This window comes from Ciconia boyciana, chromosome 12 (genome assembly GCF_034638445.1).
Source record: "Ciconia boyciana chromosome 12, ASM3463844v1, whole genome shotgun sequence".
Taxonomy (NCBI): Eukaryota; Metazoa; Chordata; class Aves; order Ciconiiformes; family Ciconiidae; genus Ciconia; species Ciconia boyciana.
In genome coordinates, this window is record NC_132945.1 from 254,946 (window position 1) to 282,414 (window position 27,469).

Genomic DNA, 27,469 nt, shown 5'->3' on the forward strand with positions numbered 1-27,469 from the left:
GAAAAGCCAGGAGAGCTGTCAGGAAGAGATGGAAGCTCTGCTACTCAGTCCAGCTTGGACTGTATAGAGCATTTCATGCCCTGATGGCAGGGAACGGCTCTGCAAGGGATGGAGGAAGGGCACTCTACCAGCCAGTCCCAGCTCCGCTCTCTGGACCTCGCCGGTGATGTCTGCACTGCCAGCACTGTGAATACCCCGCTGAGCTGAATGACACAAGCGTCAGGGCTCGTTTATCCCAGCCAGGTCAACAGGGAAACCACACTACAGAAACTTACACCCTGTTTCTCGTACCTGATCTTACTTGGGTGTCTCTGCACTGTGCAATATTGTCCAGGTGTATTTATACTTGGATATAACAGGCATCAAATATCTAGACCTAATATTATCTGCATTGAAAATAACCAGCTAGCCTTGCGTGGGGGGTTGACCTGAGCTGGCTGCCAGACCCCCACCAGCCATTCTCTCACACCCTCCCAACAGGACAGGCGGAGAAAATAAGATGGGAAAAAAGAGGAGTTTGTGCACTACTTCCCATCAGGAATTTGTGCACTACTGTCCATACTGGACATCGGGCAGATGTCCAGCCTCTGCCTGGGAAGCAGGGCCTCAGCACGCGTAGCGGTTACTTGGGAAGACAAACGCCATAATGTGAATGTCCCCCCATCCTCCTCCTTTCCCTCAGCTTTTACTGCTGAGCATGATGCCATTCCAGTAAAAAAGAAACTCTTCCCTTTCTGTCCACAAGTCGCCCTTGACAACATTAAATGAATTTGAAAACCAGTTTGATTTCAGTCTGTACAGGCAGAAAGGTGAAAAAAGGAGTCAGAAAGGTATTTCCTCTACCTGGAATGGTACTTTGACTTGCCGAGAGCTTTAGTAATGGCAGAAGGGGTAGATCGTCTTCTTTGGACTATGGGCTTCATCTTCTGCAAGACAAAAAGACATTCCAGTTAGCCTGGCCACCTTGGAAGCAGATCTGCTCATTGCACTCTACAAGTTCTCTTTTAACCCAGTTAACACTCATGAAATCTCAGCACTGAGAGCCATGATCTGTGCTTTCAGACACCTCCCTCCCCTTCCTTATTAGTAAAACACTTGTCAACTCTCACATTTATGTGGGACACTTAAAACTTTCCTAACTTGAAATGCTTCCACTTTCACAGCCCAAATTCAAGGTAATGACATGAAATTAAGCAGAGAAAAAAACCACAGGCTGAAGGTCAGGAAAAACTTCCTAACACTCATGCCATGGAATAGTTTGTTAAGGAAAAGTATAGAAATCCAATTTAAAACTGGACTGGACAAAGCTATGAACAGCATATAATACTGTAGGGAGCCATATTTTATGGGTGATTACTGAAGGAATGGATGAGGTTACTTAGCAGATTTTTCTCTGTCTTCATTTTCCATGATTTACAGATTCAGCAGATAGACTGTTATTAGGCCTCTCTCCAGATAGCGTAACCTCAAGACACTTGTACCTTTTTTAACAGCCCCAGCCACCAAGTCTTGTATGACACAGAAATGAGGGGACTGTAATGGTGAGACTTGTGAGTTAGACATGATAACCATCCAAGTCAACATATACCACGAAGGTCACAGGTCTCCTTTTAGTTGCTAAATGAATTTCGTGCTGGAGAAAGATGACAGATTTTAGCCTGGGAGAGAAATCTTTACATCAGTGGCTCTTGCTTAGTAAGCATGGGAAAATCTGTCCCACGGCTCATTTCTAATTTCAGCATTTGCCTGTATTAGAGCCTTAAGTACCAGGAAGTTTAGAGTATGATGAGAATTACTGATCTTTTTACTTCTGAACGTATCAAAACATGGAATATCCTAAGAACAAGAGAAACCAGGATTGCTGGTTGAGGAGAGGTCTTATGGGGAAAGCATGTTCCTTTTATTAACCGTATACTTTTCAAACTCTGTGCTGAACGCAGAAATATTCATTGCATGTGAGCTCATTAGTCCCATCTCTGAGTACATGACCCCATTACAGCTCAGTACCTTATAACCACATTAACATGACATTCTTATGATGTTAGAGGAAGGTATCCTCATTTCACTGACGGAAAGGCCAAGAACGAAGTGATTACAGTGAATTTGGGTGCCTGGTGGGTGCCTGGTGTTCTCACATTGAACCTGATTTTTCTGAGCAGACAGAAAGGTCGGCTGAGGGGGCTGGTCTGAAGCACTGTTCCTGCTCGCTCTCGCTGGAGCTACAGGGGCTCAGCATGGCTATAAGTCTGTCCCCAGGGATTTAAGTGAGGAATCCCAAAAATTGAGAACAGGGCATTAGTGACCACTTCAAAAGTTGGTGGGAGTGATTTACCAGACTTCAGAAAGGAAATCTGTGGCAGAGGCCGGTGCGGAGTCCAGCTGCCAGGGAAGGCACACTCCTCATGTCCCATTTCGTTTATAGTACACCTTTTGAATTCTGCGACAAAAGACCAGGGAATTCTACAGGCACGAGCTTTCTACAACACAGAATCCCGATTCGTTGCCTGATCAGGTCCATCAGAGCCCTCCAGAGCACAGAGAACCTCGTGGAAAAGAGCGTATGATCATGTAACTCAAAGGTGGAGCGGGACTGCAAGCGCAATTTAATAAAGCAATTTCCTAACGTATGAATACTCAGCTTTGCAACATCAGTAGTGCTCTCTAAGTAGATCCTTAGAAAATCTTAGATCTTAGAAAATCTTAGATTCTTCTGTGTATGTGTATATATGTAGACAGTGACAGATGGATGGCAATTTCTCCCTCATTCCCTGACATGACCTTGCCAAGCAAAGATCTGTCTTCGGAAGTTTCACAGAGAGAACTAAATAAAAATAACATCAGCTCAAAAATGTTTGTTTTTAAAAAAAGCGAGTCCTGACTAAAACGGAACATCTGGCTTTCAGAGGTGCCTTAATAGGATAAAATGTTCCTACAAAACATAGCACAGTAAAGCATCAGTCATGCAACATCTTAGGGTAGGAAGAAAGGGCGGGTGTGGTTGCCTGGTGGAAAACCCCGGCAGGCTGTCAGCTGCAAAGGTCACTCAAATAAATACAGCAGGCACGCAGGGAGATCGGATGCATCTTTGTGCCAGGGGCATTGTAGTGACATCTTGAATGGCATTGTAAAGAAAACCTTGCACGTGATAGTATCTTCTGTGCCAAAGCATCCTATGGCACATAATAACCTTACTGTAGGTAAAGCAATCATTTTGGCCACCCTATAACTGGTCTCCTCTGTGGTACAATGTGGTAAGGAGCACCAGTGACATACATGATGTGAGTGTAGTGTAGGAGGACGTTTTACTCAGAATAAATTTCAGGGGAGATATCAGAGAGTCAAGTCCTGGTGGATTGCTTCTCCTGACCATGAGGAATGGTTTCAGGTTGTATCTGGGGGCGGCAGCAATGCCTTCCAAGAAGCCTCGTCTTTGCCCACTCACTGCACTTCTCCAGAGGAGTGTGAGGACCTGTTCACTAGCACCACTTCCAGCAAGCACTGGACTCCCCATGGAAGTCTCACAAAGACAGAACTTTGGGTTTCCAGTGAAATGCCGTGAATGCAGGACACAAGGTATTCCCTATACTTGCTATCTCCAAATAAAACGCTGAGATCATCAGTTGCCCAGAGGTCCAGTTGCCTGATTCCAAACAGACTCTAGGCAAACCAGAAAATTGCCTTCCAAGCCCTCAGCCAAAGTCTCTTCGACCCTAGCCAGTCAAGCATCCCTGGCAGGACATCACTGAGATGACGGCCACTGAGATGACGGCCACAAGGTCACACGAGTGGCATCTTACTGAGGGAAGGGGACACAACTAATTGGCATAATTTCAAGGTTAACATACTTGCTTTGCATATTTAAGAGAGGAATAATAAATTGTTCTGCCTTTGGTTTCAGTAGCCATGCAAGGTAAAAGGGTTGCTCATGTCGTCCTTCCCTGCTTGGGGGAACCTAGCTGTGTACCCCATTTTAAACAGTCTTGGTTTGTATAGGCTAGCCCAAGTAAATGATGTTTCCTTAAGAGGCTGCTGGACGAGGACAGAGTCTCCTAACACCTTGAGTGTTCTTCCAGTGCCATGTAAAATGTGCTCTGAATCCTGCATGTGTCTAAGCTCTACAGTTTTATGGTTTTCTTGCAAAAAACCCTTCCCATCTCACTACACAGAAGAAACACCGTAAGGCCTCTGTCTCACGCAGGAGCTCTCTGGGGCGGCCACAGCCCCTCGCCCTCCTGCCCAACGGCTGCGCTTGAGCAGAGCTGGCAGTGCTTGGAGGGGACGGCTGGAGGTCCGCAGCCTGGGGCTCACCTGGCTGCCGGCAGCATCACGCAGCCTTTCCCCACGAGCATCGCTTTCAGATGAAGGGGGGACTTTTCTGTGCCCCTCCACGTTAGAGCCGGGGAGCGCTTTTGCTGGAAGCCAGCTCTGCTCACATTAACCAGGCACTGGAATCAGAGAACCGCCAAAGGGACACGGCGTAATCTCTGTGCTGTTTTGATGCCATGGAAACAGATACTCATTTACCCAACATACTCTGAAAGTGCTTGAACACTTGCAACACCCTGGACCCTGTTTGTGCATTACTCATCTCGGAGCTGCCAATTTTAGCTGTGTATTTCTTGGCACTGGGGAGGCTGTGAGTCTAATGCCCCTCATTCCAAACCCATGTATGGCCTACGCTATCGGCCCAGCTGGCCAGCATGAGAGGGTTTTTTTTCCCCCACCGACCTCTGCGCTTGAATGTTATTCTTCAGATAGTGAAGGTGGGATGGAGCTGTAAAATAACGACACCTGCTTAGTACAGGGCAGGTTTTCCTTCTGTCAATAGCTGGTCAAAGCTTGCAATGTCTGTGCCACTGGAATGCTGCTATTTGGTTTAGTTCACATTCAGAAATGAAAACAAATTTTTTTTAAGTAGTGCAACTTTTCTGCGAAACAGAAATAAAAATATTTGTTTCAGAAACATTGATACACTGTGTCTTCAAAAACACCACGTGCTTTCTTTGACCCTAGCATCTGCTGCAAGTTGACAAGACTCACGCGGTCTGCTAGCAGCAGTGGGAAGCTGCCTGGTCAGACTCATCTCCGTCAGTCAGTGCAAAGCGGCAGGGAAGCACCTCTCTGTCACTCACGAGCTGCTGATGCTATGGAAGACTGTAGGTTATGATGGCATGGACCAGAGACCCTGATGCTTCCAGACCAAATGTGGGAGGTAGACGCAGCCAAGGAGGCGGTGGGCTTGGCCACCTGCAAGGCCAGGGCTGCCTGGACGCAGGATCACCTGCACAGTAAGATATGACAGATCTACAGGACTTTGAATTTCTGGGTTAATCCATACGATAGGGCTGCTGCAAAGCTGCAGACTGTGGGGCTGGGTGGGTAAGCTGGCATGAGTCAAGGGCATTTTCCAATAGAAACTTGCCTGGCGAGAAGCTTTAAGATCCTGTGTGGCAGGAAGAGTTCCTTCAGAGCTCTCCCTTCATTTTACTGGGAGGCTCTTCCAAAGCAGTGTGTTTCGATAAAATGTTTGTTTTCAATTAATCTGTATTTTCCAGGGAAAAAAATACACTACAAGAAGGCTCCTGGGCAGCTCTGCTTTGGCCATTAGGTATGCCATCACTGAAAGAGAGATTGAAAAGCCAGTCTGAAAACAAGTAGCAGTGTAGAAACAGTAGGATGAAGCTCTGCAGAGCCTCTGCCAAGAAATGGGGCTAGCTAGCATGTTTAAAACTAGCCTGGTACGTCCATACCACCCTGCAGCCTGTAGTGGAAACATCCTTCATGAGAACTGGACACAGAGCAAGGAAGATCAGTCAGTTAGCCTGCCTCCACCCCACAGGCTCTCTGCTAAGGCAGGGATGATAGCCATCCCCTCCCTTCTCTTTTGACGAGGGGAGAACTGTGCACTGATTTTATTAATGTTGTCCCTTGCGAAATAGAGGTTAATTTAGGTCTACCCCTGTTCTCAGCATACTGATCTTTCACCGTGAGTTCTTTGCACACTACTGAATGGAGCGACCCTATCAGCATGTCACTAGTACGGCTGAAGGCACCCAGCTCACACTTCCAAGGGAAATTCGCTTCTTCCAGTGCTCTTAGCTGCACGTTCTGTTACTCTTTTATGCGGAACATTTGGCTGTCAAGTGTCATTCTCCCCAAGTCAGACAAACAGTCCACTTTCTAGCTGTGAAGATGGTCAAAGGGTATGATATCCTCTTTAAAAAACAGAACAAAACAAAACAACACAGCCTTATAAACGTGGACTCTGAGGCAATTCCATGCTGACATTCAGATCAGTCAGGGAGGCTTATGTTGCTAAAGGCACAGAGAGTAAAACATGGGCCACAATGTCTGATTATTTGGAGCATCACAGATTGTTCAGAGCCAGTAACACCAATGTTATTCTCTTTCTTGGATGGATCTTGTGAACCACTCTCTTCCTACGAATACTCTCATCACAGTATTGGTATGTTGTGTCGGAGCAGATAGCTGATAGCTGCTATTAATCAACTGAACCCAGTAAAGGCATGTTTTTCAGTGGTCTACTGGAACAGAGCAAAAGCTACTGTATAAATATAGCACATGGTTAGTTAGCTCTCAGGCAACATTCAAAAAAATACTTAAGAATCCAGTTAAGAGTACAGAAACAATTAACGGATCACTTGGGCTTGGATCCATTCCTGTGAAAACAACTGCTGCTGCTCTTCTATCCAATAATGAGCTTATGTTAGCAGTGGCATTCCTACAGAAGTATCTTAACAAGATAATGTAAGACACTTCTGCCTCCTGCTCTGTTACGTCTCTGTTTATGCGAGCGCAGGATGCTCTTACAAAGTGCCTGTATAAGACTGCTGTTGCATTTCTAGTTAGAAAACCCAAGTAGAGAGAGACAAAGAAAGAGAAGGGGAAATTGTTCACTGCATAAAAGGAAATCAGGCATTAAGTTACACGAACGGAAAACAACCGGGCTTGCCATTTTATGCTGATTTGCACTTAAAATGAGTTTAGGGAACAGTGCGCTTGCACGGCTGCTGTCTCCTTCTCCCCTTGTTCCAGACTTCATTTGCCACTTGAGAAAGTACAAACTTCAATGTGACCCCGTGACCAGGAGCAGTTTTAGCAGGGGCTCCAAAAGCTGCTGTCTTGCAGTCATTCCCCCTTGCCCCTGAATGGGGAAATCCACTGTAGGGCACTCGGTGTCACCTTACTGGGAGGCAGCCTCCGCCACGCGTACCTGCCCTGCATCTCATCCAGATGTGCTGTGCCAGTCTCTGCTGGCCTGATCTTGGGTGACACTGGCTTGAAAAGCTACACGCCTTTCTACATCATGCCACCAGCTCCTTGGAAGATGACTTGTTTTCTTCTCAGCCTTGATTCCCTGCCCAGCTTGCCACCCAGAATAAGATTAAAACCTCTCCAGTTCTCCTCCAAGTGTCCCTTAAAAGGTGAGTGTTTGGAGTTCTAGGACCAAGACAAAAGCCTGGGCTGTGACTTGGTTCCCGCGCTGGTTTCCCCATCTTTGCCCAGTTCCCAGCCAGGGGAAGATGCTATATATAGCAGAGATCTGTTGTTGTGATGGTGATCGTGATTAGGCATTGTTAACCAGCCTCCTTCCAGCTCGCTGCCAGCCAGGCAGGCCAGCATGACCTGATGGGGAGAAGGGAGAAGGCTCCAAAATGGAGCGGGCCCTCAAAAAAACACGCTCTGTATGAACCGGCTCCCGAGAGGAGCAGCCGCTTCCCGCAGGACCCCCAGCCCGAGAGCTCCCCCGCTACCCAGCACCAAGGTAACCCCACCTACAGTCCATGGGGAACGTGGCCTTGAGAGGTGGGCTGCAAACACCCCCGCTCCAACGCTTGCAGTGAGGAAGGTCCCAGGGGCATGCATGGAGGACAGGGGAGACGGGCGGACAGGGGGCTGTCACAAACCCTGCTGAGTACTCCAGGACTGAGCAGAGACCAGCAAAGACAACCAGATCCTCAGCTGGGGTAAATCAATGTCGACCCACTATAGTCAGTAGCTTTACACTCATGTAATGGAGGGAAGGAGCCAGGCCAAGCTCACTGAACTCTCAGGGGGAGTTTTATAGCAACATAACGAATCTAGCTAGCATCGTAGCATGAAATACGTGTACAATGAATTATTTTAGCATAAGAGCCTTGTGTCTCTGCTACTAGAGTAATAGGAATAATTAACCTGGTGGAGCACTAATTTGAAAGTAACAGAGCTGTTCAAGCATTAGATGTCTTTAGAAGACATCCAGAAATCATGCTATGCCTAAAAATTTAATCTCTAAAAGTGCAGTGCCTATTGACTTTAGAAAACAGGAATGATGTGAGCAGACGCACTAGCAGTGCCTGCGGCGGGTGCTGTAAGGCATGTAACCGAGGGAGTGAGTCTGCAGATGCAGATGGAGTGGGACGCTCAGGAGATGAAAACCTTCTTGAAAGGACTGATTAGAGGAAGGGGGAGCATGTTTCCTAAGGGGTCTCCCACGTCTGTCCTGCACTTAGTTTCCCCCAGGTCAGAATGCATAAAAAGACCATGAGTACAAGCACTGCTGGGGCTGGCTTTGCCAGCAGGCACATGAAATCTCAGGGTGGAGGGCTGAACGTGTTGCTTTTCCTGTGCAGTTCAGAATATTTCCTGTAGCAACTTCACCACTAATTAACTGTTTGAGGTGGAACTATGTTAAATGGGTCATTACTTGGCCAGCTGGAGTCTCTGCCTTGGTCTGCAAGGCAGCAGACCCAAGCCTTCCCCCTCAGCTCGAGTCTGGACTTGGGCTGCCCAAGGAGCTGGATCCAGCTTTCGAAGCTACCCCTTGCAGCGCTGATCTGGGACCCAGCGGCAGGGCAGACACTGCCCAGGACGGGCTGATCCTCTCCCCCATCACCCAGGCCCAGAGAGGCACAAGCCGCCACTTGCACACCGGTTCCTCCCGGCTGGTGAAGCTCCAGCAGCGTTTGGCGGACGTCTGGGCTGCTGCCAGCCTCTCACAGCGATTCTGCTCTGGGTCCCCTTGTCACAGCTTGAACAGAAATGGGGGCGGCAGGGCCGGAGCTGCCCAGAGAGGTAGACAGAGCCCCCCGCCCCCCTCGGGGCCGCAAATGTACCCCCAGAGCCTCCTCCCTGGGGCCGAGCGCTCGTCTCCCCCAAAAGCTGGCCCGTCCCTCTACTTCTCACCCTGTTTTTTCCCCAGTGGGGTGGTCTGAGGCCAGCTCAGACAGTGCTGCAGCACAGTGGTTTTGCGCTGCTTTAACCCTGGAATTATGCCTTTTCCAGGCTGGGCTGTGAGCTCTGCTACCTGTGGATTATCTGCTGTCGAGGAGGGCGTCGGGATCGCCCTTCCCTGCGGCGGGGCTGAGAGGTGCCACAGCTGGCTGCCTTTACAAAACCTACAGGAACGTCCCCAGCCTCCGATACCTCCCTCCCCACCACATCTGGGCGCAACCCACCACCAAGCTCAGACGTTACTGGTGGTGGCAGGGTACAACCACCTCCCAGTCTTTACAGTGGCAGCAAGTGCCTCATTTTGAGAGGAAGCCAGACCAAAAAGTCTAATTTTCCCCATGTTGGTGCCTGGCCTGCTGCACCTCTAGGAGTGTTATCCACAGCTGCAGCTGCTCCATGCTCTGTCTCCGAGCGGAGTCAGGCTCCGTAGGCAAACTTCACACCTCTGTCAGATATTCCACCTCAAGACACCAGATGAGCCTTTTCCCACTAGGCAGAATAGCCAGGAGAAGGTGAAGCAGGCTATGCTGTCCAGCTCACGGTGCTCATCGTCAGCTGTGCCAACAGGTTTCCCATCCCAGGGACAGCGATGCTTTCGGCAGCTGTAAGAGCAGCTCCACGCGTTGCGCTGCGACGCCACCCCGTTCCCAGCTCCCAAACAGCTGCACGCGAGCATCCCTGCGGTACACGAGGCCTTCGTGGCTGCTCTAGAGACATTTCAGGGCAGGTGAATAAGGGAAGAGAAGCAAACCCTATGTGTCTAGAGGAATGGCCACTGCTGTACGTGCCCACAAGCAGGTGGCCAACTGAGGAGCTCTGCTGGGACCATGATCAGCTGCCAGAGGACTGAGAGCCTGTTTCCGAGACAGTGGTGGCCTTAGCAGAGGGACTTTCTGCTTTTCCCTCTGTATAACTATTGTGCTTCGCCACAACATTTTCCAGCTGATGGGCTCTAAACCAGATTATGGTCTTTATTCAACCAAGCCCTTCCTTACTCCTGTGCCATACATCTCTACTCCAGCTTTGAACTGACTGCTTGGAAAATGGAGAAACTGAGGCTCAGAATGAAGACTTAAGTAACATGCCCACAGCGATGCAGAAAAGTAGTGGCAGAGCTAGGCTTGGAAGCTAGGTCTTCGTTCTGGGAGAGGTCCAAGCTAGGTGTCCTTTCTCCTCTAATCATAAGGTATATTCCCCCGCAGTCACAACTGCGACATTTTCATTGTGAAAACAAGTCAGACACAGTTCTTGCCCCAGGAGCTTATCCAAAAGCACAGACCAACAACATCTGTGAGCAGACAGAATCAGAGCAGATCAAATCTCATGGAATATTATCAGGAATTCCTGATACCTAAACTTTTGCCATCACCTACCTGTCCAAAGAAACAGGTCCTTTTGCTACCACTGGGGCTACAAGAAGCTTTTCCACAACACGGATGACTCACCCCACCTAACAAGGAGCAGTATTAACTGCTCATGCAGCCCAATTAACACTACGCTAACTGCCCTATGCCTCCTGCCACCCTGAGACTCCGGCAGTCCGTTCCGTTTTCTGGCTAATGCAACCCTGTTCCGATCCGTCCAGCCTCCTTTTTCCATACTGCTGCCCGTTAGGTAAGGACACGTGTGTCTGTCCATATATATTTTAATAGTTCACAGTACTTCACTTTGCATAGGGTGAAAATTCAGTGCCCAGAAGAGAGGGAAAAAAAGTGCAGCTGTTTTACGAGCTCTTTGGGGTGCATTTTGCCAGCACAGGCATATGGTAAAGCATTAACATTTCCTTGCAAATGTTAGGGAGAATCTTTAACTCTCCTGCCACCACTTTAACCCTCCGAATTCCTTAAGATCCATAACTAGCCAAATTAATCAGAGGAGAAATTGTAAAATAATGTTGGGTGGCCACAGCCCAGTATTTTATTTGTGGATGCAAGTCTCTTCAGAGAGACAGGGCAGGGTTTAATGTGAACTCAGGGCTAAGAAACTTGGGTGTAAATATTTATCTGAGCCGTTTTACACAAGTTCGTCTTCCCGTGTTGTTTCACTAATTGCTTCCCTCTGCTTTACTGCTAAAACGCGGCTCCAGCTAAACTCAAACATTTCTTAAAATATGCACAGCCTGGTGGCAGTAAATCAGTTTGCAAGGACACACTTTGAAACGTTTCCTTTTCCTTCCAAGAAATGGAGCCCTGCTGGTTTATTTTAAAATGTCCCATATAAGGGGGACTGGGAGAAACAATTCTTGGCTGCCAAAGGCCGAGTGGGTTTTCCACTCGGAGGTGGCTGGGGATTAGTTTGACTCACACTAATCTGTTCCATGCCACTTTTTTTTCCCTGCTCCCATGGATAACTTGTGCCTGCAGGGCCTGCCTTCCTCGGGAGTCTGGAACAACACCGGGAGCCTGGAACAACACCGACAGCGGATAGCAACGAGAGAGGATGTCCTGCAAAGCACGGAGGAGACTGCTGTCTCATGGAGCACCAGAGGTCTTTCCAGCTGAAGAGGGTCTTTCTGAACAGCTGATGTAATGGGCCAGGTTCTTAAATGACACTGGGCTGGACCCCAAATCAGGACGTTTGGAAATCTGTCAAGGCTTGGGTCTGTGTTTCCGGCTGCTGAGCACAGCCTTGCCCGCACGGCACTGTCCTCCACCAGGAGTATCCATGCCTGGGGATGAGCTCGAGGGTTTGGTCCCGCGAGACAGCACTGCCCAGGGTCCTAAACCAAAGTGAAACTCTCAGCTGTCACTCAGACTGCAGGACGGGCACCTGGAAAGGGGCCCAAAAGCTTCAAGCAGGAAGACAAGGCCTCAGCTCCCGTTCATCAGCTGTGCCGCTGGAAACACTTGGGTGCCCAGCTGGAGCTCTGTGCTTCCTCACTGCAGCATCCAGTACCAGACAGACAGGAGAAAACTGATGAATACAAGAATAAAAAAAGTTCTGCTGTTTCCAAGCCTCAGCCCGCTGACACAGTGTTGGTGGACAGAATCTGTGAAAATTATGGGCAACTGCTGCTGAAAATATCCACGGGTGGTCTTCTCTCTGCAAATCCGAAGGTTCAGCAGGAGGGGGTGTATCTAGGTGTTCTGGGACAACAACAAGAAAAACGCTTACTGCCCGTGAGGATGATCATTAGCCGTCACCTTCAACAGGATCAGGCTCTGAACCTCTGAGGGGTGCACTCAGACAGTCTTTTTTGCATCACTATCAATTTGAAAAACTTTGAGTAACACAAATGCAAGTCTCTTCTCTGTAGCCAGCACAGCACAGCAAATTGCTAATTGATGGAGACTAAAGGGATCAATAAATAATGATGTTGATTTAGAAATACTTCTGTACTTTGTGCTTCTGGCCTGCTGAGGAACTAACAACCCCTTCTAGTACTAGCATAGGAGGCCAAAAGCAGTGGGAAAAGTAAAAACTTGTTTTGTAAAATTTCTTCACCTTTTCTTGGAGTCCTGATGGTTTGGTTGCAATTCTGATGTCCAGGGCTGAGTAAATTTGAAATATTTGCTGACAATGGATTAGACCAAACAGCTGCCGCCTGTTGGGATTTTCCTGCAATGCTTATTCCCATGGTGAAAACCCACTGCAACAGATTCCCCCTATATGTTTTGATAGAACTTTATGGCGGGACTCTTTCCTCATCCCTTTCCTTCCTTTGAAGCAATGCTGACAGCTACCCCAGGAACCTCTCATGAGGAATTCTGGCCTCTATAGCTCTGAAGAAAACTTCTACACAGCTCTACACACACATATGGTCTCTAGCATTGAGCTGTGGCATGCTCTGATTATGAGCATAGCATCAAACAACTACAGGGTGACTACTGATAAGACTCGTGGGAAATCAGTGGGGGCACACTTCTATAAACCCCTTTAAACCATTTAATTCAGGCTGGTACTTTGGGGCAGAAGTTTCTGTTGTAAAGTTGGATGTATATATAACATTGGAAGGGAACTTGCTGGATTTCACAGTATAAAAATTCATCACTGAGGCCAAAGTAAATTAAGAACCGTGCTCTTTCTTTAAAAATGCAAATAAATAGTTCACTGAATTGAGCTTTGGCAAAATGAAAATCTTGCAGAGCAGCCAAACCTGAGGAACAGAAGAATGTAACACATTCCTTCATGTCTTTAAAATAACCCCCTTCTCTTCCCCTCTCTTGTTCAAAACTCCTCCTCCTGCCATATTAAAAACTAAAAACTCATAGACGGCTGGGTCTGCCCAGCTACAGATTTACTTCAGCCTTTCCGAAGCAGGGCCTCTGCGCTGGAGTACGCTGGTCCAGCCCCTGCTAGGGCCCAGATTAACCACCAGGGCATGAAATGCACAGTACCCACGCTCGGCGAGTGATATAGGAAGATATAAGCTGCACAAGGAAGAGAAAGTGTAAACTAGAAACAGTTTATGAGGCAGTAACGCTTCAGGTCCACTGAGCAGACAGCACATCTCCCCTCGAAGGCTGTGGTATGAATCCTCACCTCTCCCTGGACACGCATCCAGTGCAAGCTGCCAAGTTGCTAGTGGTCCAGCAACACGTCCCTGACAGAGGCTGACCAGACACTCACCACCTTTATACCTGCCTTGGCTTTCTCTCAGGGACAGACGCAGGCTCGTTTCCGAGCCAGCCTCCCCCAGCCCTAACGCAAACACGTGCGTGAATTGTGCTCCCCAAGAAAGGTCCCAAGTTCCCACCTTAGAAGTGATCTTGTTGCAAGCAGAGGGTCAGTGGGTGACCCCATCCTCTCCACCGGGTAACTGCCAGCAGCCTTTGGTGCCTGTGAGTTTAAGCGCCTAGTGCATGTTGGAAGTCTGGTGTTTCTCATCTATTTATAATGATTAAATAATTTTATTTGCAGCTTGGCCATGGAAAAGACCTTGAAAAGAGGCAGCTCTGTGCATCTGGATTTCATTAGAGCTGAACATTAATCCCTTTATGCCTTATAAGCATCCTGTTAGCGTTATACAGACTTGGGGTTGTTAAATGGCATTCTCAGAGCTGGCTGGCTGAAAAATGGGTTAATCAACAGCACCTCTGCTAGCACACACACCATGAAAGGCATTTTCCTCTTTCTGTTGCTTGCTCATCTGCCTGACAGCATCAGGACTGGTAACGCTTATTAGCAACATTCCCTGTCGAACTCCTCAAAACTCATGATAGATTTGTGCTAACTGTAGGATTTGCAGTTGATGGAAATAAAAAATAGGCATCCCAGCCTCCAGTGAGGATCCAAACATCATGAATTTCAGCGGAGCTGCAAGGCTAAAGTTACACGAGCTGAGCAAATAAAAGTAGACTTTGGCTTGAACAATTGCGCTTTTTTGCCAGTTTTTGGAGTTGCAGGAAGACATTGAGGCTTGAACAGTGACAGAAGCCAAGAGAGAGACACTGCTGAGCAGCTGGGCAGAAGTCAAGAGTGAAAAGGCAGGCGGGAGCAGCACTATGTGAGCTGAGCCCATGTGAAAGAGAAGGTGCAAAGGAGGGGCCTGAAAACACAGCCTGAAGACATGCCAGTGGACTGAGAAAGGGAAGGAGAGAAGCTAATCGTGGAAGATGAAGAGCCCGGAGATCAAATAACCTGGAGGCCAGGGGACAGTTTGCCAAGTGAGGCTAACAAAGAAATATGCACATTCTTATAGTAAAAAGCTCTTACTATGAGCCAACACAAGTCAAGTTGTGGGGCCTTAAAGAACGTGTCCCAGTTCTCTGATGGCACGAGAGGTGGAAAAAGATGAGTGGAATCAAACCATTCACATTAACTTCCTTACACGAGGCTGTTACAACTATTCCATAGGAGCAACTGCTGCAAGCTACTGCAGAAACTCATAGATGAGCCACGGAGAAGAAATGATTAAGGCAGAAAATGTCTTGTTCCACTGAAGTCAATGATAAAATGCCAGTGCTTTGCAGAGGCTAGGATTTATAAGAGTGGGTACAGCATCTCCAATGAACCATAAAGACTGAGGCTGAATAGCAGCCTCTTCATTTGCTCTGCCTACGCAAGCACGCGTGCATGTACACATGCACACACACACATGCACAAAGCTCTTTGGCTGATAAATTTCCCAATAAATACAGCAGGCAACTTCAAGACCAAACCAAAACAAGCCTTTCAACAGGAATTATGAAAAATAAGTTTTAAATCACAAAAACATCCTGTTTTGCTTCAGTTTCTCTCTCACGTGCCACAAGCTGGACTCCACCCTACCTGTTTTCAGAGGGGCTAACTATAGGCGCCAGGTTTTGGAAACTTTCACATCCTTATCTGTCCCGCCATTTGCTCTCAGGGGAACATGAGGAGGACAACACTGTGGAGACAAGAAAAGAGGGGTTGATCTCCTGCGCCCATGTGCACCCATCCCTGTGCCGGTCCTTTTTCCCATAGCTCTAAGATCCCTCAGGAGAAAATGCCCAGAAGTGGAAGATGAACAGAAGTGGGGTTTATTGTTTTTTATTGTTTTTTAAATCACAGTGACTGCCACAGTCCCCGCCTCTGGCTGAAATGGAGAAAGTGCTGTTAAAGACTTGCTATTCACTCTACTAGGCGTAAGTACTCATACTGATGACACTTTCACAGGCAAGTCAAAGAGAAGATGCTGAGGAGACGCCAGGTCCCTAACCAGAAGCACACAGAGAGGTGGGGAGCTGGCAAGGCAGATTTCCCGTCTTAGCTGAGAAACCAGCCATGCAGATCAGAAGTGTACCGTGCTTCAGTACCGCCTCTAGATGCCCCCTGCACATCAGCTTCCAGCCAGAGGACACGGGCTGTCTCCCGAGCAGCGCTGCCAAACCGGCGATGTGCTGCTGGGGCTCCGGAGGCCGCTGGGTGTTGCTTGCGGCGGGTGCAGTCCAGTGTAGGTGTGATCGTACACAGCTGTAAGCGGGACACAGGCGAGTAACAGCACAAGTGCCTGAGCTGCTGTAGGCGTTTTCGGAGATGCGTGTATTTGGATCTGCCGGGGTGCTACTTGCTGTGATGGTGGCACTGGCAAGGGTGGAGGAGCGAGGAATATGTGGATGAAGGTGAACAGAGCAAATATGGGAGTCTGGGGGTGTTCGTGAGGGTGCTGGCATGAGAGAGGGTGGAACAGCAGAGGGGTGGTGAACCTGTGGCAGGCAGGAAGGTGGAGCACGGTGTGCTGGTGTGGAAGGTGGAGCACGGTGTGCTGGTGTAATGCTGTCCACGGGGAACTAGGAAAGGATCCACAAGAAGGATCTCTGCATCAGAGCTGCAAATCAGAATCTTCCATATTACAAGCAGGAGGGGATCTGCGATCCCTCATGGGTAGTCATAAAGAACGAACATCCACTACATCGTCTGGCTAATTAAGAGAAACCCTATCAATGGTGCATTCCTCAACATCCCGATACCTATGAAGTAAAACCAGTCTGACCACACAGGTGCTCGAGTCCCATCCCCTGGTTACAGTCTAGAGGAGTTCTAGTCCCTGGAGCTTAGCTCCTCTGCAAGAACCAGGCCACACACTTCCCATTTCTGGGGCCAGCCTAGCCGAATTATAATGAACAAAGGTGAAGCACCAAGAAGCATAAATGGTCCCTTCTGCGAATGCCAAGCTCACCTAGACCAGAGCCATATTAAGCGATCTACATGTGGGTTCAGCCAAAACCTCAACTGCAGCAGCACTTAAAGACAGGTCAAGAGAAAGGAACTGTGTCCAGTGCTGTTGATGGAAAGACCTTCACCGAGCACCACTGAGAGTCTGCAGGGGAGACTCTCCAGGCAGAGACTATTGTGTCTCCGTGGCTAGAGAAGCCTATCCAAAATTAGGTTATGCACCCATCCAAACTCTGGAATTGTGTTTGACAGGGATTCCCTGAAGCAGCTGACTCTCAGAAAATGTAAATCTTTTTAAACCAATAAACTTTAATATTTGTTTTCCTCTTGAAAGGAATCTATATTAATTTGTAAGACATCACTAGAGGGCGTTAAATAAATAGGCTTCCCAATCAAGCTAACTGCCTGTACAGGCAGTGAGATCTTTGAGAAAACTCTTTAGTTGCGAACCTCAGGGGGAAGGTTTAAAAGGTCTGTGCATATCAAAACGGCCTCCTGACCACTTTCTCTCTGGCTCACAAACTAAATGCTTTACATCTCTTCAGCTGTGCCCTGGAGAGCACCAGCCCAGGGGCCCAGGAAATGCACCCAGGAACTTCCCCGCAGCTGGGCATGAGCTGTGCCAGGTCTCCGCAAGTCATCGGGCAGCTGTCCCATGGCCAGGAGCACCGCCATTGATACATATCCCATCAAGTACTAGTGGCTTAATTAGCTTAAAGTCATGCTGGACAAACTGACGATCGGATCCCTGAAGAAATCGCTGGGTGCAGTGCCTGGCGGTGCTCTATGCATCCCAGGGAATACAATCCACATAGGAGCTTCACGCTCCTGCGGAAGCAGGCGTCCATGGCCCTGCTGCTCTGGCTGTGCAAGCTAGCAACCGGCTGTGATGCTGAGGCAACGAACTTACTGCTGAAGGCCCTCATTTTCCATCTCGGCAGGTAACGTAGAGTTGGCACATCACAGCAACGCTTTGTCTGGGTTACACAAAGGCACCAGCAGACAGCGGTCTAGCTAGGAACGAGAACGTTAAGGGATGTTCTAAATGTAGAAGAAGATGGGGAAAGTAAAGGGAAAACCAGACATCTCTGTCTTACGTAGGGCCTGTAGGTAAAAACTGCAAGCGTCTCTAAAGAACTGGCAGCACAAGCTGCATTAATACCTCGGGCTGGATCATAAAGATCTCTCTGGTTGTGGGCACCCTCCAGCCCCTGGCAAGCACTACAAGTATTACAACTAGTTGCAGATTTTTTTTTTTTAACAGAACTTGCTATTTATTCCAGTGGAAACTCCCTGCAAAGAAAATAGTTCCACTCAGCTACTGTTTGTTTTGGATGATTTGTTTGAGAATTTCAAACTGGCATTTTGAATGATGTTTACAGTTTTCCCTCTGATTTTCCATTATTTCAGGCTAGCCCCATGCTAATATGATATTCTATTGTTTGCTCTGCTGCGTTTTAAAACATCACCAAGGGCAGCTGCCGTTCGGTCCAGACCGAGCATCTCTTCCCCACCAGCGTGCCCCCGCGCTGCTGGAGCGAGCGCCACATGCTCCCCTCACTCCAGAGGAGGCTGCGGTTTCTCCCGGAGACTCTAAAAACACGAGGCAGTAACAAAAGGCCTGCTTTGCCTGTCACTGTGTCCCGACACGAACGCGAAGTAACGCGCACTTGACAGGTCTCCCGGAACGACGCTGGGATGCAAAAGCGCTGCGATTCTGCCACCGGTCTGGGAAAGCGGCTCTGAGTACACCTCAGGCCGAGCAGCCCTCCGGAGCCCGTGCTGCAGAGGTCCCCAGGTTATCGCCTTTCCGAGCCAGCCCGCAGCCAAGCGGGTCCCCAGCTCCACACACCCGTGCAGACACACGCCACGGACTCTCCCGCCGCCCCCCGCCTCCCTTCCCTTCGCAGCCGGGCTGAGGGAGCCGGCCGCCTTCGCCTCCTCCCAGCCGGGCAGCGGTTTCTCCCCAGCGCCGGTCCGGCGCCTCCGGACCCGGCTCCGCAGCCCCCTCCAGCTTCCCCGGCGCCACCAGCCGCGCCACGCCGCCGCCGCCGCGCGGCCGCCTCCGGGGGAGCGGGCAGGAGGGCCCGCGCCGCGCAGGCAGCTCCGGGGAAGGGTACGAAGAGACCCCCCCCTCCCCCGCCCGCAGCGCGGCCCCGGAGGAGCCAGCAGCAGAGCCCCCGCCCGCAGCGCGGCCCCGCCGCCGCGGTACTTGCCTGGCTCCGCGCCGAGCCCGCGGCGCAGCTCGGGGCGCGGCCGCGCTGTCATGCCCGCGGCCGAGGCGCGGCACGGCGCATGGCTATGGCTATGGCTATGGCTATGGCTATGGCTATGGCTATGGCTATGGCTATGGCTGCTGCTGCTGCTGCTGCTGCTGCTGCTGCTGCTGCTGCCGGCGGCGGCGGCGGCGGCGGCGGCGGCGGCGCGCTCGGTCCCGGCGGCCGGCGAGTGGCTCGCGCGGCGCGGGGCTCGCGGCCGGCGGGCCGGCCCGGCCGGGCGGGGCGGGGCGCTGCGAGCGGCCGGCCATTGGCGGGGAGCGGGGCGGGGCGGGGCCGGGCGGCAGCGCCTCCTGCCGGCGCGGGGCGGCACCCGGGCCCCGCCGGACGGGGAGGGGGGCGCAGGCCGGGGCTGGTGGAGGCGGGAGGCCGGGCTGGGGAGGAGGAGGCCGGGCTGGGGAGGCCGGGCTGGGGAGGAGGAGGCCGGGCTGGGGAGGGAGGCCGGGCTGAGTGGCCCGGCTGAGTGCCCCGTCGGCGCCCGCCCATCCCTCCGGGGCGCGGGTGCCCCGCGGAACGACCCCTCTGCAGCCTCAGCGGCAGCCCTCGGCGGGGCTCCCTCCCGAGAGGAGGCTCCGCGTGGGAGGCCAAGGGGGGATTTCACCCGGCGGCCGGGGCGGGGGAACGGCGCGGTCCGGGCTCGTCCTGCGTGGGATGAACGCCCCTCTGCGCGCTCGCCGGGGAGCCCTCAAAGCGTCGTGGGGGAAAAAGGACGCGGGAGAGGAGTTGTGCCGGGGGAAAAGGGTGAAAATCGGCATTTCTGCGCGGGGTGTGAGGAGGGGTTGGCGCAGGCTGGGGGGGAACGTCGAGGCCAAGCAAAGCGTGCCTGGCGTGGGAGGGGCTCAGCAGATTTGTTCGCTACCCCCGGTGGTGCAGAACCTCACTTTCCGCGGTGGGCATTGCCCAAGAGCAGAGTCGGGGACTAAGTATGGGCAGAGAGCTACCCAGAAAGTCATGCTAAAAGATAGCTTTTCTGGGCAAACTCAGTGGAAGAGCCAAGAACGGGCAGGACCCGAGACCGTGATGCTCTTGTTCTGGAAAGCAGTTGTTCCTGCAAGTCAGGGCACCTGAGCAAGAGGGCATGGAAGTAACTTTACGAGGTATCATACCCAGCTCCCGCACCGCTTCCTTCCTTCGCCCTCACCGCCAGATCTGCTGCCCCAGCTATCACCAATGTATGTGCTCACCCAGTTTTCCAGCTTCTCCTAAAAGCAGTCAGCTCCCCGCTTTGCCTGTGCCTACCTGTGTCATTCCTTACATCCGTTTCCATGGAGAGCTCCAAAAAATCTCGTCCAATTTAGCAGTCCCTCCATTCCTTTGGGAGGAAGATTCTGGTTACAACTGAGAGGTACACATCAGAGTATCTGGGACCATCAGTTGTAGCCATTTCCTCTACGTGTCGTGATCTTTTCCGGATCCTCACTCTTCCTCCTTCCAGCTTTCTCACCTCCTTCGTTTCAAACTTCCCCCTTTTTCTGCATCTTTTCTCCAGCGACTGCAGCTGTTTGGGGAGAGACCACAACCTACTCAGAATTCTGACTACAATCTCTTGCAATACAAACACAAAAATAACGGTGAGAAATTTTCCAATGGAACTATTTTTTTCCCCAGTGGAAAGAGCAGAACGGTTCACATTTGGGGGAAACCTGTTTGTTCTGGCAAATCTTCTGATGGAACTCAGGCAAAAGCCCACTGCAGGAAGGCCTTGGCATGGACTGGTTTGCTGCCAACGCAGCTCAGCTCAGCTTCTCAGCTGAAAACCGTGTTTTTCAAGAGCCTGTGAGTACAGGCCAGTCAGTTATCTGGGGGCTGGTCAGACGCTGGAGGCCTTGCGAGTGGGACTCCTGCTTTCAAGGAAGGCATCTGATGTCTGGCGCCTGGGTTGCAAGCCGAAGGATCTGTGATGATGATGTCTCCTGGAGGGGCTTGTCTCTGTGCTGGGAGTCCCGATGGCTTACAGAAACGGACATAAATACTGCCAGATTAACCAGGCGCTGCTGCTGTTCAGCGTCCTTGGCCAGGTGGAAATTCCGTACATTAATTCCATAATTCTACCACGATTGCTGGACAGAAAATACTATGGAAAGCAATTAAAGCATGCACTGACAAGGTACATTCCTCTCTGAAATTATTCCTGCAACTCCCCCTGTCCCATGGATTGCAGCACATTTCACGGGATCACAGATAACCTGCTGTGGCAGTCGCCCAACTTTCCGCTCTTCTGTGCCTTTCATGGAGCACTTGGTACCCATTTGCCCGCCCTGCGACATGAAGAAAACGCATGTGCCATGTTCACAACGCTGTGGTGGAGCTGATGGGAAAGAAACACAGTGGGTCTTAAAGGGAGTATTAGTGAAAGAGAAAAGACATTTAGTAATGCAGATTCTTGTTTTGGAAAGATTTCCAGATTAGCCTATTGCTTTTTCCTTTCTAATTAGTATGAGATGACTATTTGTGGGAAGCCATCATTTATCACCAGTTTTGCTAGATCTTTCAGCTCTTTTTGTGTGCCCCGACAAAGCCTGTATTGTTCCCCTTTGTATCCCTCTTCTCTTATTAAATATCTGCTTTGAACGTTTTGACACTTATTTACTATGAGTTTTTTACCTTAATCTCTTTTTTGATTTTTTTTTTATTTTTAAGCAACTCTTCCTGCATCATGGAAAGTAGCAGACAGATGACCTTGCAAGGGGAACTTGCGGTGCACCCACAATGCAGGTCAAACACGTGGGCTTCTCCTGTATCATCCCCCTTTAATGCTTGATCCCAGGAGGAGAGTCGCTGTCTCATTTTGGGAAAGGCTTGCTTACCATCCATACTATATTTGTTTGACCTCTTCCTTGATCTCTCTGCAAGGAAGCCAGTTAATGGCAGTTGTGCTAATAGATTTTATCACAAAGTTGTTTGTTAGTGTTACTATAATGTACAGGGCTGAAATTTTTTGAAAGAGCCCCTTAAGTAGGGGCTTAAGTCCCCCTGAAAGTTCAGAGCAACCGGGCAGCTAAAGCCCGTAGGCACTCTGTTAAGTTCTCACTCCAGGATTTTTAAAGCTCCTGGCATGGGAATGTTTTGCCATCATAAACAGAGTTGAGAGGTATGTAAATGCCCTCAGAGACTAGCCCAAACTCCTCGCTGTCCTCCGTTACTGGCGCTGCTTAAAGTGGGATCCGCCTGGGTGGCTGTCTCACAGGCTGAAGTAGCTGGGACCATTCATCACTGAGAAGGCAGGAAAAGCAATAGGGGCCAAGTGTATTCCCTCCCTGCACCCCCCCCCCCCTTTTTTTTTTTGTTGTGTAGGAAGTTTCCTTTAGAAAGTTTTCTATCTGCATGGCAGGGAAATTTTGTCTCTCTGGGGAAGTCTATTTGTGTTGAGAAAGAAGCCACTTGAGAGACTATTCCAACGTAAACATGTACCAAGGGCGGATACTTTCACAGTTCCGTCACTTTGAGAAATATCTGTGCTATAAAATCCCCTCTGGAGATGTTCTGAAAAGAATACACTACATGGAGAGAATGTACTCCGATCTATGCTAAGATATTTTGGTCTCTTTCACATTATAGGTTCAGTCCTGCAAACAAGTACTTAAAGTGTTAAATAAACTGAAGCGTTTAAAAAAAAAAACGCACCACATCTCAGTCACACAGACTGTCTTGGAAAGTCAAGTGATTTTTAAAACTATAAAGAAATATGAGGAATGCTTCATTTGCCACCTGGTACACTGTGGTCTGATCTTTGTTTTCTCTATGCATACAAGATTTGAAAAGTTGTGATTTTTCAGTAATGACATTTCCTCTGTCTCTAAACAACCCTTGCAAATATTTTTGGGCATAAGATACCCAAGAGATACTTTTGGAAAACGAAATAATAGACACCCCCCACTTCCCCAAGAAATGTGTATGTTGTCTGTCTTTACAAAGACACAATAAAGCAGCCAGCCTCCCCCCAGCATACATCCATGGAGTATTACAAACCGAGCAATCCCTCCCCGTCAGCTCTCATGCTCCTGGGAAATACCTCAGGAGGCATTTCCTGTAAGCGAAAGGTACAAATGGGCCAGGCAAATTTAAGACTGCAAACAATACTAGTGCTTATTAGTGCTTCTCATTCATATTTTCCTCTGTCTAGTGAAGTGCATCCGCAATCCTGATATGGCTCTGCCCGCTGTCTCGTTATAGCAACAATACTGTAAGTAAAATGGCACAGCCTTTTCCGAAGGAGCTCTTCTGATAAAATTCCTTGATCTTTTCTTCCCAAAGTGCTACTACCTCTTTCCTAATCTAGCGAGCAGAAAAAGTTTCCTTTGCAGTTGCAAGTTCCTGTGAATTCTGAGTTTAATTAACCTCATTATATCAATGTAAAAATGCTTTAGAGCCTCTAAGCTTATTACACTCCCACTGGTAGCTTGATGGAGCTCAGCTGTGTTTCTTTATCTCCATCGCATGGGCATAGGGTTTCAGGTAGTCTGTGTTTTATAGATCAGCAAAATGCGACAATAACCAAGACAACATTTCTCTGAAATCTGTGAGCAAACTGAGACAGAGGATCCCCTTCCCTTCGCTTTGCCTCCTGCCCAAGAAACATCCATGAATGATCATTTTCTGAAGAGCAGTTAATCTTCATAAGAAAGGGCTCAGAAATAGCCTGCTGTTTTCTCAAACTAGTTCGTTGTCTGTATCACAGCGGCCGTGTAGAGGATCAGTTATGGAGAAAGGAAATCGTCGTATCGTGCTAAGGTACAAATGTTGAGGCGCTCTCTCCAAGGAGCAGAATTAGTGATACGGAATTTAGGAAGATCATCTCTGCTTGGGTTGTCTTTGCTTATGACTTTGTGGCTTCACTCCATCATCTGCCTATCTTTCTGAATCACTCCGCAATGTGGTTTTTTTTCCTTTTTGAAATGTGAATACACATCAAGCATTTTTTAAAGTTACAACTGCTCCAAGCCAGCCAAATTGGCTGCAAGCCTGGATATTATAGGGAGGAATTCAGTCTTGGAAATATGACAGCATCGATGGTCTTTAGGTCCCTGGTGTCTTCGAAGGGGCACTGAATGTCAGCGCTCCACTGAAACAGCCTTTTCTAGCAGGGAAGCCCATTGCAAAAAGATCAAAACCGACTTTTTCCAACTGTAGCCCTTAGAGTAAGTTTTTAAAGAGTCCTTAAAAAAAAGAACCCAACACCCCCCCCAAAATAAAACCCCAACAGTTGTGAATTTGTTTTCAAAAAGACATTCAAGATAAATTCTTTGGCAACTGTTATTCCAAATCATTGTGCTTTGGAAAGATGCAAAGCGCGCATTATCACATGGGAGGCATCTCAGATGGACCCAGTTCCACACCTCTGGCCCCATCTACGTTAGAAAACAAAGAATCAGCCAAGGGATTCCGCTCCAATGCAGTTGTTCCCTTTGCTGGTTATGGATTTGTTTCAAAACATAGTGTAGTCCAATCCGCATCCTCCTGTGCAGGCAGGGAAGAGCTTGGAATACTTCCCTTGTTTATGGGACATGGCTGAAAACTTTGCTCTGCTGCTGTCAGATCTCCTTGACCCCGTTGCGTGAGCAGCAGTGATGAGGTCTCTGTCTGACATGAGCGACTGAAGCAGACAGGCCAGTGCTGAAAATTTCTCAACAGATAGGAATATTTTGTTTTATTTTTTTTGGAGTTGTTATTTGATAGTGCAGAGAAACTATTTGAAAGAGTCTGCCAACACACAGGATAAACAAATAAGTTCACTGTGCTCCTGGGTTTGCTTTCCATATACTACAGTGCTGCAGAAATACTGCACGACGATTGCGTTTGCCATGCTGCTGACATCGCTACCTGCATTTGTAATGCACTGATGTCTAGTGGTCCTAATTAGATGTTTGCTGAACAAATGCAGGGATCAGCTAAGAAACTTTTCCATGTCTAGCACTGCACTGTTAGTGAGCTGAAACCCAGGGAAGTTCCTCCTTCCCTTCAAGCATTAAGTCATAGGCTGTGGCTGAGAGCAGGAAATTGGGTTAGCTGGGGCATGGATCAGATCTGCACAAAAGTCTGTGTTCCTCTGCCGTGAATTTTGATGATAACCTTTGATGCGTGAAGGCTAGCCCATCACATCCTCCCTACACAATGTCATTTAACATGGTTGCCCAGGCTGGATCTTGTTCTCAAGCCAAAGGTTGAGCTGGCCCCTGCTATAGAAAGAATACATCCTATAGGCATTGTGTACTCCTCTCCCTGATTTACATCGCGTTTCCTTTAGCAGGGCTCGCTGGCATCCTGTTTGCCTGGTTCCTTTGTCTGCTGTAGCTTCATTCAGGGCTGAAAATACCATAAGGATGTCTGTACAATGATTTGGCATGTCTGAAGAGCATGAAGGCTACTAAAAGGAGTACGTTTCCAAATGGCAGATACTCACTCATTTTTCTTTCCTTCCTGCGGGCAAAAAGGCAGTTTTATAACAGCCCTTCTTGCCACAGTCCTCTTCACCACCACTTCAGGTATGCATTTCCCATGCAGGTTCCAGTCATTGCCCTGTCTTACCCTCAGCCTGATGAGCCTTACCTCTCATGACTGACTTGCTGCTTTGTGAAAGGCTTTTTGTCCAGTTAGCAACAGGTTCCTTCACTGCTTGGCTAGTATTCATTAGAGTGGGGTGTCACATAGTTTTGCTGCTAGGCCAGGAGAAGAGCGTCTACAGCATGCGTAATGTTCTCCCACAGGTACTCCACCCCTACCCCTTCCCAGCATGAACACAATCAGACAATATAAAGAACTTTTAAAACCGCCTTTAACTTGGAGTTGTGCTCCTGTTTGCAATACAAACATGCGATGTGTCTTGCCGTGCCGTTAATCAAGCAAACAGGATTAGAAAACACCTCACTCGTGCTGTTTGGCCAAGGTGGTGTTGCGTTTGGAATCTCATCTTTTGCATTTCCATGCACACTAGACTAGCCAGTTCCAGTGTGGTTAAACCTTCATTTAGCTGTAAGAGTAGCTGGAAATACCTATGCAAAAATCCACGATCTGCTGAAATCAATGGGATATTCATCAATTAATCAGTTGCTCCCTGGTCCTCTGTTTCAATGAAACATTAATCACATGAGTAAACCCAGTGAGATTTGGGCCATGATTTTAAGCAATGTGATTAATTAGGTTTTGCCTTGCTTCTATTTCATACTTAAGAGCCCTGCAGACTCAGAGGAGAAAGCCACCAGGCCAGAAAAGCTGTGTTTTCTGAACAGTTTAGCACAGATGTGGGAGAGACTGGAAGGAGAAAGAACTGGAGACGAGGTCTTTAGATCTTTAATAGTGATGGCATGAGGAAGGCTCTCTTCCCATGCCTGTTCTTGTTAGTGCCTGTCTGGAAATAGCTTGGCACAAAGCTGGTTTGAAAGGGCAGGAATACGTCTGTTCACATTGTGACTGCTTTATCTCAGGTAGAATAAAAGATGAAAACTCAGGGCTTGATTCCCAACTGAAATGAGCATCTCTCCAGCACTCTGTTCTCACACACTGTTTCTTGTGGACTGCCGCTGAAATGCAGGAGTTCCCTAGATGCTGGGAGACCTGTGACTTTCTTTGACTCCTGAATAAAGGACAGGTCTTCTGAGGATTCTACTTTGTGAAGCTGACGTAGAAGTCTTCTTCATGCAAACTATCCCAGCGGAAACCCTGAAGCAGCAATGACTTGTCCCATAAGAGTGAGGAGAGTAAGCCTGGTTAAGGTCCATTACAAACTCTAACAGGTGCCCCAAGCACATTCAGGGGGAATTTTCAAGCACTGGTAATAATTTCACTTCAGGTTCCACCCTCCTCCTGTCTCAGTGTAATGTAACATACATCACAGCCAGAGATTTAGTGGCCTTGGATTCAGTCTTGTTTCCAGACCTGGTCCTGAGCACTGCCTTTCATCTCTCCTTGCTGGAGGCCTGTTGAAAAGAGCACAGCCTCAATATTTTTAGAGAGGGGAAGATTGCACACTGGGGGTTCGGGTTTGTTTCTTTTCACTTTCCTTGAACTTAAAAATACCTACTGGGATTTTGTTCCCAGTTTCGAAACAAAACAACTTCTCTTAAGAGAGACCAAGCATGGGAACTGTGAGGTCAAATACTCAGTGGAAGCGTCCTAAGCAAACTTACGATGACAGTGGATGTTGTTGCGCAACCTTACCTTGGTGGTGGCTGGTATCTGCCGTAATAACACACTGAAATACATGTCACTGAGAGAAAATACGCTGAATGTTAGAAGCTAAGGGAGCCTTTTAAACACTCGCTAGGTGCCAGAGCTTTTGAAAAATAGTTTAAACAGGTGATTAAAGCTATGCATTTTCTAAAATAGCCTAGAAAGGAGTTGCTATGGTTGTTAGAGTATGCTGGTACGTTCTATCTGCTCAAAGG

The 27,469-nt window shown here is 48.8% G+C and overlaps 1 protein-coding gene across 2 annotated transcripts in view; it reads right to left on the bottom strand.

Annotated features, from left to right (window-relative positions):
- The window catches only part of LOC140658420 (rho GTPase-activating protein 20-like), a 38,687-nt gene extending 19,423 nt beyond the window's left edge, over positions 1-19,264 (bottom strand). Inside the window, exons 1-3 of one of the 2 annotated variants that reach the window (XM_072876835.1) lie at positions 19,029-19,264; positions 15,445-15,544; positions 844-926 (exon numbers count right to left, since the gene is read on the bottom strand). In XM_072876835.1, coding sequence (XP_072732936.1) covers positions 844-923 — 80 coding nt within the window. In that variant the 5' untranslated portion in view covers positions 924-926; positions 15,445-15,544; positions 19,029-19,264. The remainder of the gene's footprint in view (positions 1-843; positions 927-15,444; positions 15,545-19,028) is intronic. The other variant, XM_072876834.1, reaches the window with a different exon arrangement.
- Positions 19,265-27,469: the final 8,205 nt, after the last annotated feature.